General features: G+C 37.5%; 1 protein-coding gene across 4 annotated transcripts in view; it reads right to left on the reverse strand.

Annotated features, from left to right (window-relative positions):
- Positions 1-15,330, reverse strand: part of immp2l (inner mitochondrial membrane peptidase subunit 2) — a 66,675-nt gene that overhangs the window by 47,498 nt on the left and 3,847 nt on the right. For all 4 annotated transcript variants that reach the window (XM_056740535.1, XM_056740536.1, XM_056740534.1 and 1 more), the window contains exons 2-3: positions 13,534-13,668; positions 11,611-11,714 (exon numbers count right to left, since the gene is read on the reverse strand). In XM_056740535.1, the coding sequence (XP_056596513.1) occupies positions 11,611-11,714; positions 13,534-13,665 (236 nt within the window). In that variant the 5' untranslated portion in view covers positions 13,666-13,668. The remainder of the gene's footprint in view (positions 1-11,610; positions 11,715-13,533; positions 13,669-15,330) is intronic.

Here is a 15,330-nt window from a genome sequence, read left to right on the forward strand (position 1 = left end):
ATGGGGAAAAAGTCAAGAACAAACATGAAAGGAAATCAAATCTTAGGGTCTTCTTTTGCTGGATGAAAGTCGAGGCAAACTGTTTGGAATTGCTAAACTCACAATCGCTATTAAGCTTGTATCGTTTTGTATCGATGTGTTTTGTTGAATTTCTCAACCTTGTACAAACTTCTGTGTTTATTACAAAAAGCAAAACTGAAGCCCCTCCCCTAACCCCTCCCCTAAACCCAACCTCACTGGCGCAAAAGCAAATCGTACTAAACCGTACCGACTTTGTACAATTGTAACGATTCCCCTTGAGATTGTGTTGGATTATTTTAATTTCTGTTAAACTATTACATTTACATTTATACATTTGGCAGACCTACAAAGCGGCTTACATTGCATTATACTATACATTGTAACCGAGTTGGTGCCATTCCCTGGGATCGAATCCATGATCTTAACGTTGCTAGCGCCCTAATTTAATGACTGAGCTACAGGAAAGCATCATTAATTGGTAAAAAAAAAGTTACTACTGTATCAGCTACGATATGTAGCAAATAAATTTATTCGGAATTTAGTCGCAATAAATACCTCAATGTTTATGTTTAAAGTAGCTTAAAGTGTGAGTTAAATCTGAAGTAAAAACCTTGTTAACGTGAGATGAAACGTAAATAAAACAACTAGCCTGCACCTCCGAAGCGTCAACGTAGACTGTATGAAAACAAAACGGTTTATTTTGCGCTAAATTGGAGTTCTATTATATCACTTCTGTAAGACTTAAAAAGTCAATATAAAAAATCAGCCAAGCTCTCATGACAGAAGCACTGTTACATTATTAACTAACAAGAGCCAGAAATGAGCATGACAATGTAAACGTCACTCATAATATTACCCAGCTATTGTATAATTTACAACAGTGAAGACAGAATTGAGCACTGATGGTTATTTTGGCAAGTAAAACAAGTCGCAGTGCAGAAAAGACGCTTTCCGTTCCAAAAACAAGAACCCGGGGCAGTAAGCAACCTTAATTTAATCTAAAACATAATTAAGAGACTTCCTGTCCACAAAGATAATGCACTAATTAAATTCAACGCATGCAAAGTAATAACCATTTCAGATAATTTCATTGCAGAGGAAGACGTCTGGAGAAGCGTGGACTTATGTCCCTGCAGATGAAAAATGGCAATAAATAAATTACCTGCCATTAAACGGTTTGCATATTGACTGGAAATTACCAAGTGAGCAGCTATCAGAAACCTACTGCAGTAGAGGCGTGGATGTGTCTGCCTCCTCTCAACAGGTTACCCTAGCAACAACATCCCAGTTCAGACAGACTGCACAACAGACTGTGGCAAAAAGACAGCATTCATGCTCCCTTGTGCTTGACAGATTTAACACTAATGATATATTAAAATGTCTCCACGACATTTGTGGAGGAGAACTATATATTCACTTTGCACTTGAGAAGTGGTATTTTAAACGTAGAAAATCTAAAACATTCACCTGAATTATTTATCCATTTATTTATTTGTTCATTCTTATAGAAGGTTGTAAAAGTCGGCGAAACTGCTTCTATTTGTTTATTTTTATGCTAATTTTCTTCTGTACGGTTCATTTTATTCAATTTCTTAGTCCACATTATGACATTTCAAATAAATAAGCAACATATACATAATAATAAAAAATATTTTTATAGATCACTTCGGAAAGTGTAAACAATGCTGGTTCATTGCTGGTTTCAGTTTTTAACATTACACAAATGTTTGAACAAAATACAACCAACAGAGCATTTATAACCAATTCAAAATGTGAAAGTAATATATTTAAGTATATTTTAATGTATTCCAATATGTACAAATTTATACAAAAAAAAAAAACGCAAATGCTTCTGGACCACATCATGAACTCTTTCTCATTTTAATCAATGATTTTTTTTTTTCATTTTTAAAGTTGGATATATATTTTAAAATATGCAATATAATATTTTTCTTTAATTACTAAAAATATTACTATAAGCAAAATAATTAATATTATCAATGTAAAATGATTATTCATATATTTTCATTTAATCTCGTCATTTTTATTTTTACAAACTCTGTATAGAACTGTTTTTTGCTTCTGATTTATATAACCAAGTCCACATATCAATCAGGATTTTATATACATATCTTTATATAAATATAGCCCACACATTTCTATATAAACACTATATCTATATAATGCATTTAAACACACTACAGTATATTGGGAAACATTGCATCTCATAATGTCTATACATATATACTGTAAGTTCTATAGACTATAAAGCCTGGTAATTCATCACTGCTCAAACTCACAGCACACGATGACATGATCTCCCTCTCTATCCGGATTTAGCACGCCACAATTGCGCTCGTCTCCCAGGCTTGAGTTAAATTAGGAAATGGGTTAACGCTATCTGTGGCCTGCTTCAGGCATCCACATTAGCGGGGTAAGTTGGCTAAATGTTTACCCGCCACTTGCAAATCTGATTGTGTAATGGAGCGGGTGGATTCAGATTTCCCCATCCACTACAAGTGTTTTTGTTTCCGTGGGGATCACAGCCGAGACACAACTCAATGAGTGTGATGATAGAAGACTAATACCCCCATACTAAAAAGTCTGGATTGTCATAGCTTTCTATGGAGGTAAATCTCAAATTAAAGATTTCTGTTAACACCACTAAAGTAAAGATAGGTATAATAAACCCACAGATCCATAATAATGGTTTATAAATATCTGAGGTCTAGACGGGAGTTGAGCGTAAACCACCGCAGCTCCTTCGCATTTACTTAAGACATCCTGGGTGTTTCTTTCACTCGCACACACACACGGTTTCTTTTCAGTCATGGCAGGAGTGAAAAAAGGCTCTAAGCTATATTTGAGTGAAGAGAAAAATGTCTTTGGATGTAAAAGAAACATCAATCTTTATCCGAGTCTGGGTAGGGGGGAGTGTTTCATCTAAGATAGCTGTGAGGAAATGACAGCACAAGAGGGTGCAAACTCTCAAAGATAGAGAGCGTGTCGATGCACCAAAAAGACTCAATAACAAACAACACTTGATGCCTTAAGTTGCAAATTAAGACATTTTTAAACATCGGCTTCATGGCTGGAGAAGGTCGCCGATACAGGATGGAGAACTAAGGAGAGAAACAGGAGAGGACGGGCCTTGAAAATTCACAAAAGTAAATGCTGATTTTTGTCATGTCTTCAAAATATAATTTTTCATAAACACCATACTGTATGTCAAACTATACAGGTAGGGTTGAATGCGCTATTTTTGCTTCTTACATTCTCTAAAATATGCATAAAAACGGTAAAACCGAGAAGTCCAAGCACGGAAATAAACTTGTAATTCATTAAACTTTATCTCCGGGCCGCATTCTCTTTTGGGGACGTCTAAGGCCAGCCGGTAATACCCCTGAAGAATATCTTTCTTATTAGAAGCTTAGTGTGTTGACACGTCGTTTGCCCACGTCTCCTCTATCGCTCTTACATTCATTACCATGGCTCCTATAAAGCGCTAACCTCCCAAGTGTGACTGGGAATTTAATACCGAGGCCATTGGGGAAATGAATTGTAACACTCCTGATGTTGATAATAAAGTGAGCAGTAGGTTAGCGCAGGACCGTGGACGGCTGGGCCGGAGTGAATCAGTGTGACCTGACTGTAATGAGTGTTCTCTAACTACTGAGGGACAGAAATATGACGCTGCCATGACGACGGCCGCTGTGCGTTGAGATAGCGCCGCTGTTTGGGGGGTTGGAAAGAAAACATGGCTGGTGTGATTTTAGTTTGTGAACGTGACAACCCAGATGGATTGTAGTCGTTATTATGAATCTGAGGTTTAATATGAAGTACTAAAAACAACAAAATTAATACAACTGAAAAAATACTTATGTAAGAAAGGTTCATATTTATAATATGGGATATAAACTAATTTACTTCCTATAGCACATTTTGTAGTATATATACATGGAGTGTACAGTTAAAGTCAAAAGTTTACATAACCCTTTGCAGAATCTGAAAATTGCTGAAAATTGGGGGAAAATAAGAGGAATTTTGCCCGTAACAAGTTATTTCACAAAGAAACCTTAACATGAAGTTTCTAAATTTCTAAAAGTAGCCAAGGGTCAAAAGTTTACATCCCCCTGATTATTAATAATGTATAATGTTACCTGAACAGTAATGGCACTGTTTTTATGTTTTGTCATAGTTGTTCAAGGGTTTCTTGTTTGTCATGAGTCATTAAACTGTCCAATGATCTTCAGAAAAATGATGTAGGTCACCAGAATCTTGCTTTTTCAGCATTTCTGGATACTTGACTCATGTCCGGCAGTAAAAGTGTGATATAGAGATTTATCTGTCTACATTGATGACATTTAAGAGACTCATACACAATTATTACAATAGATAGAAACATCCAGTGATGCTCATGATGTCAACACCATTCATTTAAAGTCAGGTGGATGTAATAAAATGTTTGTGGTGTAAATTGTTTGTTTTTCATTTTCTAAGAAACATATGAAGAGTTTGGTTCCAAAATGAGATGTTTCTTATTATGTTATCATGTTTTTATTGTGTAACACCATGTCCCATCCAAACGCGATGCCACGCAATAAAAGGTATCTATTCCATGTAAACCAAATTTTTTTTCCTAACCAGTAGCGATAGCTCTGCGTGATGAGCAACGGCTGTTTCTATTTTAGAAACGTTTTTTATCCCTGCGATGTCGCAGTTGACAGCTCCGCCCACACAACGATCTCATTCGATGTAAATTCTGCACCTCATGAATATTTATTTGATGCATGGACAGAGAAAAACTGTTCTGATTGGCTGTGTCTTGTGATTGATTGTCGCGTCCTGCGTTCGGTAAGGACAAACAAATTGCTTATCGCAGGAATCTCATCGTGTCGCGTTATGTTAGGATGCGTTGTTAGTTAGCAGAATTTTTCTAGTTATTATGGCCTAAAGCAAAACTACTGGAGTATGATTGATATTAATTGGAACGCACAATAAAAAAACATTATGTATTTGTATAGTTTCTGAAAGACATTTCTAAATGAAAAAAGAAATAGACCATAACAATTTACACCAAAAAATTTAGGTTTACACCCACCTGACTTTAAATCGAGTTGCCTTCTTGAGCAAAATAACTTCCTATTTCAGATCTTTAACACAACACAATGTTCAAACAAAATACAACCAACTGACTATTTATTACCGATAAAAAATGCGAAATAAAGATTGAATTGTGTAGTTGTGTAAGATAAAAAAATAATACTAATATAAAATCAATTAAAAACTGAAACCGGAAGTGCTTCTGGACCAGTGTTTACATCTTGCAAAGTGGTCTATATGAAGGAAAAGTTTAACACAGTTAAACACAAAAGTAAACAGACTTTTAAACCCCACAGCTCACACCAATCGTCCTTTCGATGCACTTATATAAGTATAGAAACCTACATAACACTTTCAGGACGAATTTCCCATCTGGTGGATCCTCCAACCTTATGTCTATTATGTCCTAAATATGTCAAGAGACTAACATCTTCCGCTGATGTTGTGGGCAGAGGCTATAGTTCACGTAGGAGATGAGGGAACTTACAATCCAGCGGTAATTCATTTACACTGGAGCTCCTGACGCCACGGAGTGCCAGAGAAGTCTCTTTGATGTTTTTCCAACCGCACAGTTCCAAAGAGAGAGAAACATATATCAGCTCCAATCACACCCAAAACAACCAAAAGGCACGACAGCGGACCTGAAACCGCAAGGCATGCGACTAAAAAGCGTTTAAATGCATGAGTGTGGCTAATGTAGTTTCCAATTGAGATTAAAAATTATATAATAAATCACATTAAATAGGCCACTGCAGTATTGGCAACTGTGAATCTTTAAAAACGGCACTAAGGTAGACAACCTCTAAGTGAATGCACATCACTCTTGCTTTTACTCTCTTTGCTTGCAGAACGCATTTCAGATTTCAATAACTCATCTTTCTCAACGATGATGGATGCATGACCTGTGAAATAATACCCGTGGCTGTCTGATACAGAAAAGGTAGAGCTCCCTGGATGAATAAGTGCCATTCACTTCAAGGTTCTTCAAATTAGCATCCGTGAGGAATTTATTCACTATAATTTCATTTTCGAGGAAAAAGGGGAATGTTCATCTTGCAGTTCAGACCCAATAATAAAACAGAGATAACTGCCGTCGAAATATTTGCAAGATTCCTCTGCGTAAAAAAAATCACATCAAATTATTGTAATGAATTTCTATTGGTTCCTGTGTGCTTTCTCTGAAGAGGTCATTTCTGTTCGCCCTCCGCTGTGACAATTTCCCACTCATCTGCTGCCTGTTACGCTAACACAAATAGTCTCGCAGATTATAGCATCGCTAGCGCAATGATGAGTCAAAGCTACAAAAACCTCAAGGCCATAACCGATAACAATCTTCAGTCAATCCAAGCCTCTCTTTTTAGCTGAGCAATACACGCAGGGCACGACAATGATATTAAACCTCATGCTGTGGAGAATGTGTGCTTGTGAATTGCCCATCCAGAATATAAGGGAAATGATGTCATCTTGACATGTTATGTAGGTTTTGGCTTAGTGGGAAACATTTCTGAAAGATAATTGGTTATATAATGGTTATACTTGACAGTCCCAACAACAATTGAGTAGCAGTTCAGATTAGTATTATGGAATAGTTCACCCAAAACTTTCTTCTTCTTTCTTCTGCAGAACACAAACAAAGATATTTCGAAGAATGTTGGTAACCGAACGGCGGCGGCGGTACCCATTGACTTGCATTGGTTTTGTGTCCAATAGAAGTCAATGAGTATCTTTTTGTGTTCTGCAGAAGAAAATAAACAATACAGCTTCAAAATAACAAGAGGATGAGAAGTTGATGACAGAATTTTAATTGTATTTTTAATAAAAAAAAAAAAATTAATAACAACTAAAATGATTTACATAACTTGCACAAAAAGTGCCTCAAAGCGCTAAATTGACCGTTAAATATTTCAATAATGTTTAAACAGCTTTTTAAATGTACACATGATAAACAATGAAATAGGCTAATGCACTGCTCCTGATACTTGTGGCTTAAGCCCATTGCACATTGAGTCAAAAATTTGTGTGCAAAATTTTCGCACGTAAAAAACAAATCTGACCCTGTTCGATATTCTGCGCTTTTTGAATCCGTCAAGCATTTTGAGTGACGTTTTTAACAATTCAGAGACACCGTACAAATGAGTGTCCAATACGAAAAAACGCATATGAAAATTTCGGACTGTATGTGCAAAGACCTTTATTCTTGCACACAGCTGCCAGAAATAAGATGCATGCATGTTGTCATGGCAACAACATCGACAGTACATGCTCCTATGGTCCTTTACAATTGTTGTTCTTCTAAGCTGGCAAAAGGCATCTGGCAAATGCATAAATGCCAACCTAACATTTACAAAAACAACATTTCTCCAACTTCATAAGGCAAAAAAAGCCTCTAGTGCAGACACATCTTTCCTGCCCTGATCTTAACTTATAAGCAAAGTGCTTCTGAAGACACCTCAGACGCATCTGTTTGTATCATCACTTCCTGAGCTGAATGCGAAACTCTTCAGTTACAGGCTTCATCTAGTTTCACAAAGCTCCTCAGAGGACGCGTGAACCATCACTGAACCGGTTTCCATGTAGACGGCTAATTAAACAAAACCCAATCCAACCTCAATGAGATTTCATTTTCTGGCCAGAGAACTTGAAAGCAAAAAAGGAGAGAGAAGTCTAACATGGCATGCTGCGATACAACGGATTTTATCTGCTTTCTTGTCCATTCTCAAGGTTTTTAGAGAGAACTGTTTGTATTTCCTCCTCTTTCCGTGGTTGCATGTAAAACGTTTATAAAAAACCCAACATTTCCAAAGACGAAATAATGTTGTGGAGAAACTAGTTCCCAGACAGCTGAATGAAAATGATTATGTATGAATGGCAATTCATAAAATCGTCAAGTCTGTCCATGTTTACACTGAAAGCATGAGAAAATGTTTTCTTGACGCATAAAACACCCTGACAGAACCATTTCCCCGATCGATTGGTGTCGGATGATAAAGAACGTCCTTTAAATAAGATATTACTCCACGGACTGAAAGATTTCTGGAAAAAAACGAGAAACGAGTCCCAATTATATCAACATTGGATACGTCAAACTAGACGTAAAGAATTCCACCTTAGATATGGTAACTGAATACTTCAAAACACAGGATTTATTTGTCCCGGTTTGGATCGTCAACGACCAAGGAATTGTTCACCACTCATTTTTTTTAATTATTTACACACCCTTGTATTATTTATTTATGAATTATTATAAAACAGCTAGTTCCTGTCCTTGAGTCTGATTGGTCAAATTGCTTTACAACAATCAAACTGCTTTATTCATGATAAAGCACAGCTAGCGATTTTAGAAATATCTGCCTTCCACCACTCAAAGAGATTGACTGTTGACTTGCTATGACGTAAATAACTGCCCAGAGTCATTGCAAACATGGCAGCCGAGTGGCACGACTTCCATTAACGCACTTTGGTATCATTATTTACCCTTAGCAACGTAAAAAAAACATTCTGTTGCCTTGCGTCCGAAATTGTCTACTTCCATACAATGTATACTAGGCAAAAGTCACGAATCTCCGAAACTTACTATGAAAATAACAGTAGTCGAGAAATAACCGAATGGTCTACTGTTTCGATTGAGATTTGTGAGTCTCCATTCGATGGATCCTACTCTATCCCATGATTCCACAGGAGCTGAGCAACGGTCATATTTCAAGTGTAAATCAAAATAGCGTAAAACTTTAAGGGGGATGTCCGTTTTCAAATGCAATTCACCATAAAGGAATTTCTCGTGAGGATTTTTTTTTATCAACGCTTACGTACAGGTTGTTGTTAAAACGGCATATGTCAAGGAGCATATGGGTCACATGACAATAAAACATGGTGGATGCAGTATGTCCGAAATGTATTCATAAACTCTCACACATACTATAAAGAACGTTTTGATGGTCGATAGGTCGGTACTAAATTAAACTCAGTACGTACTGTTACTGTATGCAATTTCAGATGCAGCTTTGCCGTTTACAGTCGATCTATTTTTACAGTGTACGTACGACTTGTTGCATTGACATATATGATTCTCCTTAATTTTTATATTGTTTGGTAACTGTTTTATAAGCGCAATAAGGTACTGGAGGCTGATGCTTTATCATGAATATATCAAGGATTTGTGTTCCTAAAAACGCCGGTTAGCTGTGATTAATTCACAATAAAGCACAGCCTCCCAAACCTTATTTCTAACTTGTGTTAAACAAATAACACATTTTAAAGATCCAATAACATGCAACAACAGTATACAGTGACCACACTACCGATCTTAGAAAAGGAGAAACACACAATTAAGGTCAATAATAATGTCTGCATTCTAGCTCTGAAGTCAGATCTGTATCAGGTTTGACATCATTGACACAGAAGCCATTGATGTCATAATCAAACATAATGTGATAGTTCAAACATGCGGAATGGAGAATGAGATTCATGAGGGCAGATTCTCATCAAATGACACACGTCTCACAAAGAAACATCTATGAACTGTTTTGTGGATGGATGAATAGTCAAAATGTTACTCTCTGGTGAACCATTCCTTTAATATACAAGCATTATTAAAACTATCCATATAAAGAGAAAAGTGATTTAACAAATCACACTTTATAAACAATTTCTTCACCAATAAAACACATCCCATTAAAGCGACTATAAAATCATGATGTTATATGAGTCCCCAGCAGCAGCAGTGAAAATCAAGTTTACACAGGATTATTAGCATGCAGTGTTAGCTTTCCCCCTCAGAAGAGTTTAACAAAGATTGAACACAATGTTCCCAGCACAGTGAATTCCCAGCAGGGGAAGAGTGCCATCTTTGGGTAAGGTTGAATTGGACGTGTTCTCGACACTGCTTTTAATATAATTTAATTTAATGTAAGGCTTTACACAAAGCTACGTTTTACAAAGCGACAAACAAAAACTGTGGGGATTAAACTGAACCCCACTGATTCTTGAATAAACTAAAAACAAGATAATGCAAAGATAATAGAGCCAAAATGAAAATACAAACTGTATAAACGACAAGTTTTGGTGTTGCTATGTCAACCCGGAACTGTCGGCACAATGGGCTAGTTGCAAAAGATGGCGCCGGTGAGCTTTTGCGACGCCAGAGTCCGCAGAGTAATGGTCGTAAAACACTATCGTAGCGAGGATCTGTCATGTCGCTTTTATATTACTTTCATATTTTTTATCTAAAAAACACCCAGATTTGCCAGCCAAAATCCTCCTTTTCCCATACAGTTACAGTATATGACCGGAAATTGCTCTGCCGACTCTGGCGTCCCAAAAGCTCACGGGGGCCATCTTGTGCAAATCTAATTCCACTTAACATTAGTGTTATTCCATAGTTTTGAAGAACGTACTATTATTTTAAATTGCTGGGAAAAGTTAGTATGTGACCCTAAAAGCACACAAATAAAAATTTGAGGTGCACCGATTGACAGGGAAACCGGAATCGGCCGTTTTTCGCATGACCGGCCTTGACCAGTGACCGGCAGGTCAGTCTCACGTCTTGCCGATTCGAAGCCGATCGTATGTTGCCAGCTACGCGGGCAATAATGTCAAATACGCAAGTAAACGTCTGTTCAAGACGGCTGTCTTTCACGTGTAGGTTTCAAGTTTTTATTTTTAACATGTCGCCAATGAAACCCAACTGATATTGACTTGTGTTATGACGAAGGTTACCATTGATTTAATCAATCTTCAGATCATAATACAGACCAACGGAGCACATGTGGTGCATCTGAGTCCTGTGTTTCAAAGCATTTGTTGGGAACCTTTACCAGAACAGTGAGAACCAGTGAACCGGCTCGATTGGCCTATTAAAGCTAAAGAACACAGTTGGGTAAACGCTTGATCAATGAGAACTTCCACCAAACAACTGCTTTACTTCCACCATCGTGCTTCAAAATACACACCACGCATAAAAGTAGACATCTTACAGCGCCTAACTGAAATCTAGATTAAAGGTGTGTAAAACTGCTCTTGATATAAAGCATAAAAGTGTATCAGACGACTGAATCCGTGCCAATTACCTGCAAACACAGTAACCCTTAAAACACAGAACGCTCATTATGCCCAGAACGATTCTCCTCGAGTTAGCATACAGTACTCCAACAGCTCGGTTCAAGGTCAAGGGGAACGGTGGCAGATATGAGAGCGAACGAAACTGTCCAATTAGCACTTTTGATGGATCCTGATATCTCTGGATGGAGAAAAGCAATTTTCTCAAGGAGTCGCTCGGTTTTGTCAACGCTTTTGAAAACGCGTTCGGGGTGGCGACTCGACGTGACACCTGCGGCACGAAAGTTCAAGTGTACGCAATCAACATGATGTTCAGTCACAAAAACATCTTATCTGCCGAATTACGCCCATTAAGGCTCTTCGCAGGCACCTTTTTGAGAAACACGCCAGCGGCGAGAGACGAAAATGAGGTTTGTAAAAGAGGTTACTTACAGAATGGACACAATGTCTCCTCTCTGGACCTGATAGTTTCTCACACTCCAACGATTGAGGAGCACGACGTCAGAAGATGATCCTCCTTCTGGATTCAAAGACGGCTGGGGAACAAAAGTTCAGTTAATATTGTATTTTTGTGCACTATTTTATTTAAAAAAATATTTTTTTCCGATAAAAGAACGAACTGTTGGTCAAACAAAATCTGCGGGACTCCGCATTACCCCAACGGATCCCCCAAATTTCCTGTTTTTTATGCCCCCCCAAGATCCAAGTTTCGAGAGATTAGGAACTTTAATGCTTGAAAACTCTGTCATTCTTTTGATCAAAATTGTTTACGATTTCTTGTTTTAATCCTTCATCCCACAAAGCTCCAAAACTTTGTCACAGACTTTTCAAAGTGTTTCATTCAGGCTTTAATTTCATCCCCTCTGTTCTTTTCTCTGCTTTTTGACACGTTGAAGCTAAAAATAACGTCTACCTTCAAAACTGAAATTTTTAGTCAAATCTTTTTTCCTCAACTGTTTTGTGTCACTATATCAAACAACCTGCGTGTGACGGGGGTCTTTCAAGCATGCGAGCCGACTGGATCCACAAACATCCAATGAATCATTAAGGGGGATCTCGATGAGCCATTTCACGGTTGCTGAGATAATTGACAGAAATATCTCTTATCTGTCCTTCTAAAATAAATATCCCGGCGAGCGCTCTCGCCTGGCGAATTTATCTGTCACAGCTGGGCGCGCTATCTTTTTTTATTCAGACACATTTTCTCATTCTGTATTGATGTCTGCTTTCAACGTTGTCCGTGGAGTGAGTTATTTGGATTGGGAGGCCGTGGATGGGCCAGGAAAAGCTATTAGAGAATATAGCACTACGAAAACCCAGAGAGACGAGTGGGGACCAGAATGAAAACAACAACAGTGTTTTGCTTGGTTATTGGTCATTAGGTGCATAATGAAGCATTGCGTCTATCTGGCTAGTAAAATGAGCACCAGGGTTTCAGATGATATTTTCTATCAAGGTCTCTTTTCTGTGGTCTCAGCACTATTAGTGTAGCATTTAGGACATCTGCTGTGATTAAGCAATAAAGTCTTAAAGGTACAGTGTGTCATTTTTTCAACATTTATATACTTTCTCCTCTCACCACAGTGTAACCAGAGAACTTTAAGTGCGCTATATATAAGGTAATATCCATTGGTGTAAAAAAGTGTAAACACTGTGGCTCTGTCAAAATTTGCCCTCATGAAAAAGAACCATGTTTTGGCAGATTGACTACTATTGACCATAGTTTTAATGCAATGATCATGGGTAAACTACGGGTATTGCAATGAGTAAATTTTTGGTTATTACGGTTTTACTACAAATAAAAAGAAATATGGTTACTATAGTTAAATCATGGTTAATTTTCGTTAGGGTATAATTTGTTCAGGAAACTTCAGCTTTAATGTATTATAGCATATTTGCTTACTTAACCTAAAACTGAACTAAACTAAAAATTTAAGTCCTTTAAAATATAGGCCTTAATATATATGTAATTTAAATATTATTTAAATACTTGAAAATGAGATTTGTTGCCTAAGCAAAAAATTAAATATATTAAAGTTGAGGCACTAAAATGATTAAATTAATAAAAAATAAATTCATCTAACAAAACAATACAAAAGTAAATAAATTACAAAATGATAAAAAAAAATACATAACAAAATTGCTAAAAGGTCAACTAAAGTTAACATTAAATATATAATTACTAAATAATAATAATATTGACTATAAATAAAATAATAATAATAACTGAACCATAGCGCTAACTATAACTTAAATCAAAAAATTAGACCAGGGATTAAATAGTTCAAACGGTTTGACTTCAAATCCAAAAACATTTCAAAATAAAGTTGGTAAGGCAGATGGAGGACATCTCACCTGCATGGAGGCACCATCCACGCGAGCCACATAGGCGAGACAATCTAAAACAGACACCGTCACAGGGACGGCAACAAAAAAGCCGCTAACAAAGGCTTTGAAGTATCTTCTCCCAAAGCCTGCCTGTGCCATCACCTGCAGAGACGGAACAAAAAGATGAGTGTTCACAGACTATGTGACCTTGGCTTGTTTCAAGGAGTTTAACTAGACATCATGATCATATCTTCTCAAATCTGGTAATATCACATCCAATAAAAGACATCTACACACAAAAACAAACAAACAGGGATGTTTTTATTAAGACAAAAGATGTTTCAAGGCTGAACGAAAGAATCGTGCTCGATCTTTCATGACTGCTGTTGTTCTGAGTTATCACAGATGGAAACAACACCCTATGTGGCCCCGAGCATCAACCATCTTGTTTGAATCAAACGGAGAGGTTAAATGAGGGGCGTGTGCGGTTAGAAAGAATAAACAAGTAAAATAAACAACCAATTAAATAAAGATTCTCTCTCCGCTTTACACCTTATTTGGCCAACTCATAATGACTAATCGCAGAAAGCGGAAGTATTAGGGCAGAAAACCCATCTAGGCATAGAAATGAAATGTGACAAGTGTGAGCTCGCTCTAATATCATTAATTGCCAGCGTAAAAGTTGATCTTAGGTACATGGCATGCAATTATGCTTCTCGTTCATTTTTTACGCTTAAGGCCTGCATAACAAAAGGTTACGAACCGAATACAGCCTTCCCAAAAGCCCTTACGGTCTCTTACAAGCAGCTTTGCAGATTTGCTGGTAAGCACTTGAAAAAAGGTCTAGAAGCTATTAGCTCAGGAGGGCTTTCAAAAGGCTCAAAAATCAGAGACTATACGATTAACTTTTGAATTGATACAAATTAGCCACCTAATAAAATAGTAACGAATTCCCATGAGATCAGGCTGTACAGAGACAACACAATCGATAAAATATTAACACTAACTAATAAAATATTGTGGTGAGGAAGGCGGGACGAGTGCCGTGAGGCGGGGCTGGTGGCGTGAGTAATATGGAATTAGCTGTGCGTACAGCGGTCTCGCATATCTCACGGAGGAAATCCAATGTGACAAAGTTCAAAGAAGGGAAGGAGGCGGGAACCGTCGAACATTGAAACCACTTTAATAAAAATAAACAAACAATAACACGGAAGTAAAATGCCGCCAGCCACCTCATGGTCGACTGCCGGCCACAATAACATAAATACAAACGTAAAACATATGTCCGGGCCCGGTCTTCTCTAGTCAGCAGTTCCATCGCTCGTCCTCTTATGCTCCCGATTTCCTCTGTGAGATATGTTGGACCGGTGACACGCCACCGGCCCCGCCGTTGAACATATTCCAACTTCCACCACGACACAACATACCAACAGTTTAGTTTGGGTCATTCAAGCACTAGAAAGATTGGCAAAAAAGAAAAACAACTTTTGGACTGCATTGCACAATTACACAATGATAGACATTTTACATTAAGTGAAAAAGTGAACACTTCATCCGTTTCGCCACTATGAAAATTTGCAAACCAATCGGCTAAAATGCATTTATTATTGCGCTGAAAATCTTTGCGTGTTACGTATTCACTCCCTGCTCGTGAAAAGATGCATCTCACACAACAGCGAGACTAATGAACTATTATGACAGCAAGCGATTATCTATGTTGTCTGGGCAAATCTGCCAAGTGCCATCTGTCAGCTTGTTCCAACAATAATCCCTCACTACCGAATTCAATGAAAGATTGCCAATCACGCCAAACCACAAAACAAA

Source organism: Triplophysa dalaica, chromosome 24, assembly GCF_015846415.1.
Source record: "Triplophysa dalaica isolate WHDGS20190420 chromosome 24, ASM1584641v1, whole genome shotgun sequence".
NCBI classification, from domain to species: Eukaryota; Metazoa; Chordata; class Actinopteri; order Cypriniformes; family Nemacheilidae; genus Triplophysa; species Triplophysa dalaica.